Source organism: Gekko japonicus, unplaced genomic scaffold (assembly GCF_001447785.1).
Source record: "Gekko japonicus isolate JY-2015 unplaced genomic scaffold, Gekko_japonicus_V1.1 scaffold5883, whole genome shotgun sequence".
NCBI lineage: Eukaryota > Metazoa > Chordata > Lepidosauria > Squamata > Gekkonidae > Gekko > Gekko japonicus.
In genome coordinates, this window is record NW_015159898.1 from 6,871 (window position 1) to 8,343 (window position 1,473).

A 1,473-nucleotide genomic window follows, 5' to 3' on the forward strand; every position below is an offset into this window, starting at 1 on the left:
CTCTTCCGCCTCCCTCTCCCGGGGGACGTTTTAAGTGCTTTTATGTTTTAGTTCTTCGTTGCAAAGTGGAGTTTTCACCTGGGAAAACCGTCCCCCCCCCCTTTATTTCTTGCACGGCTTAAAGCCTTTCCCGTCACCGTCCTCTGGCATTGCGGCGCACTTTTGTCATTTTTATTGACTTATTTACCGGACTGGCGCGATCCGCTTTTAATAATAGCACGCCTCCTCTAGTTTTAATAGCTTTACGGGAACGGCTTTGGGCATGAAACTCTCTCGTAGGCTGCTTACAAATCCCCCCCCCCCTTCCCTCTGCCCGCGTCCTCTTCCTAAGAAACGGTCCTGTAAATGAGCCCGGGCTCCCTTTGATTATTATTTTTTTAATTTTTATTTTTAGGTCTCGGAGGCCTCGGGCTATTTCGAGGTGCAGATCAACTCGGTGAAGAATGTCAACGGCGAATTGTTGAATGGGGAATGTTGTGATGGCGTGAAGAACCCGCAGAACCTGGACTGTACCCGGAACGAGTGCGACACTTACGTGAAGGTCTGCCTCAAGGAATACCAGTCCAAGATCACGCCCACGGGAGCCTGCAACTACGGCTCCGGATCTACTCCGGTTCTCGGTGGGAATACTTTTTACCTGACCAGCCGCAGTTTGCACCAGGGCAGGAGTCACGACATGGGCCGGATCGTCATCAATTTCCAGTTCGCCTGGCCGGTAAGGGCGACTCCTTCCCTCTTTCGTGCCCCCCCGCCCCGTACTTTGCTTCGCGCACTCAGAATCTAGGAGTCACTCCGGTTTTGTCTTGAGTTGCGTGGTGGTTTTGAGCACGCGCTCGCTCGCCCGCCGGGAAGGTTTTTCGGATCTTCCTTTCTTGGTAGTGAAAGCGGTGCATCTTGGAAAGGGGGGGGGGGGTGCAGCTCCGTTTCCGCCCTTTGTGGTTTGCCAGCGAGCCCCCTTGCGGAAGCGGAGGGAGGGGAGGTGGAAACCCCTCGAGGTTCGAGGGACGCGTCGAGTCCGGAAAATCACACTTGTGTTTGGTAGAGCCCAGGTTGTCTGCAGGCATCTGGGCACTGTGGAAGCGGGGTGCGTTTTAGGGGCTACAGCCAGGGCAGAAAACCCACCCCTGATCACCTCTTGCCCCGAGGGACGCCCCGTGGATGGGGTCGCCAGGAGTCGGTTGCGACTCGACGGCTCGTTCTCCTTCTGATCTAATGGGGGGATCCTGTGAAACCCTTGGAAGCATGCAAGAGTGTGTGTGGGTGTGGGGGGGATCTGCCAAGAAACAGGGATTAAGGGCACATCCGGGGGTATCTCTTTACAGGGGCGTGTCTGCTGTAACGGGAAAGGTTAAAAACAGGGATTCAGTGGTGGTGGCCCCCTTGGCGTCGCGTTTCTGGGATTCCGGTGTGGGTTTTGCTTAGGAGCGGGTTTTGAGCGCCGCAGCTGCTCCAGAATTTATCAGGAAGCTGGCG

General features: G+C 55.5%; 1 protein-coding gene across 1 annotated transcript in view; it reads left to right on the plus strand.

Annotated features, from left to right (window-relative positions):
* The window catches only part of LOC107107982 (protein jagged-1-like), a 1,817-nt gene extending 1,033 nt beyond the window's left edge, over positions 1-784 (plus strand). Inside the window, exon 2 of the mRNA XM_015408366.1 lies at positions 395-784. Coding sequence (XP_015263852.1) covers positions 395-784 — 390 coding nt within the window. The remainder of the gene's footprint in view (positions 1-394) is intronic.
* The last annotated feature ends 689 nt before the right edge of the window (positions 785-1,473 follow it).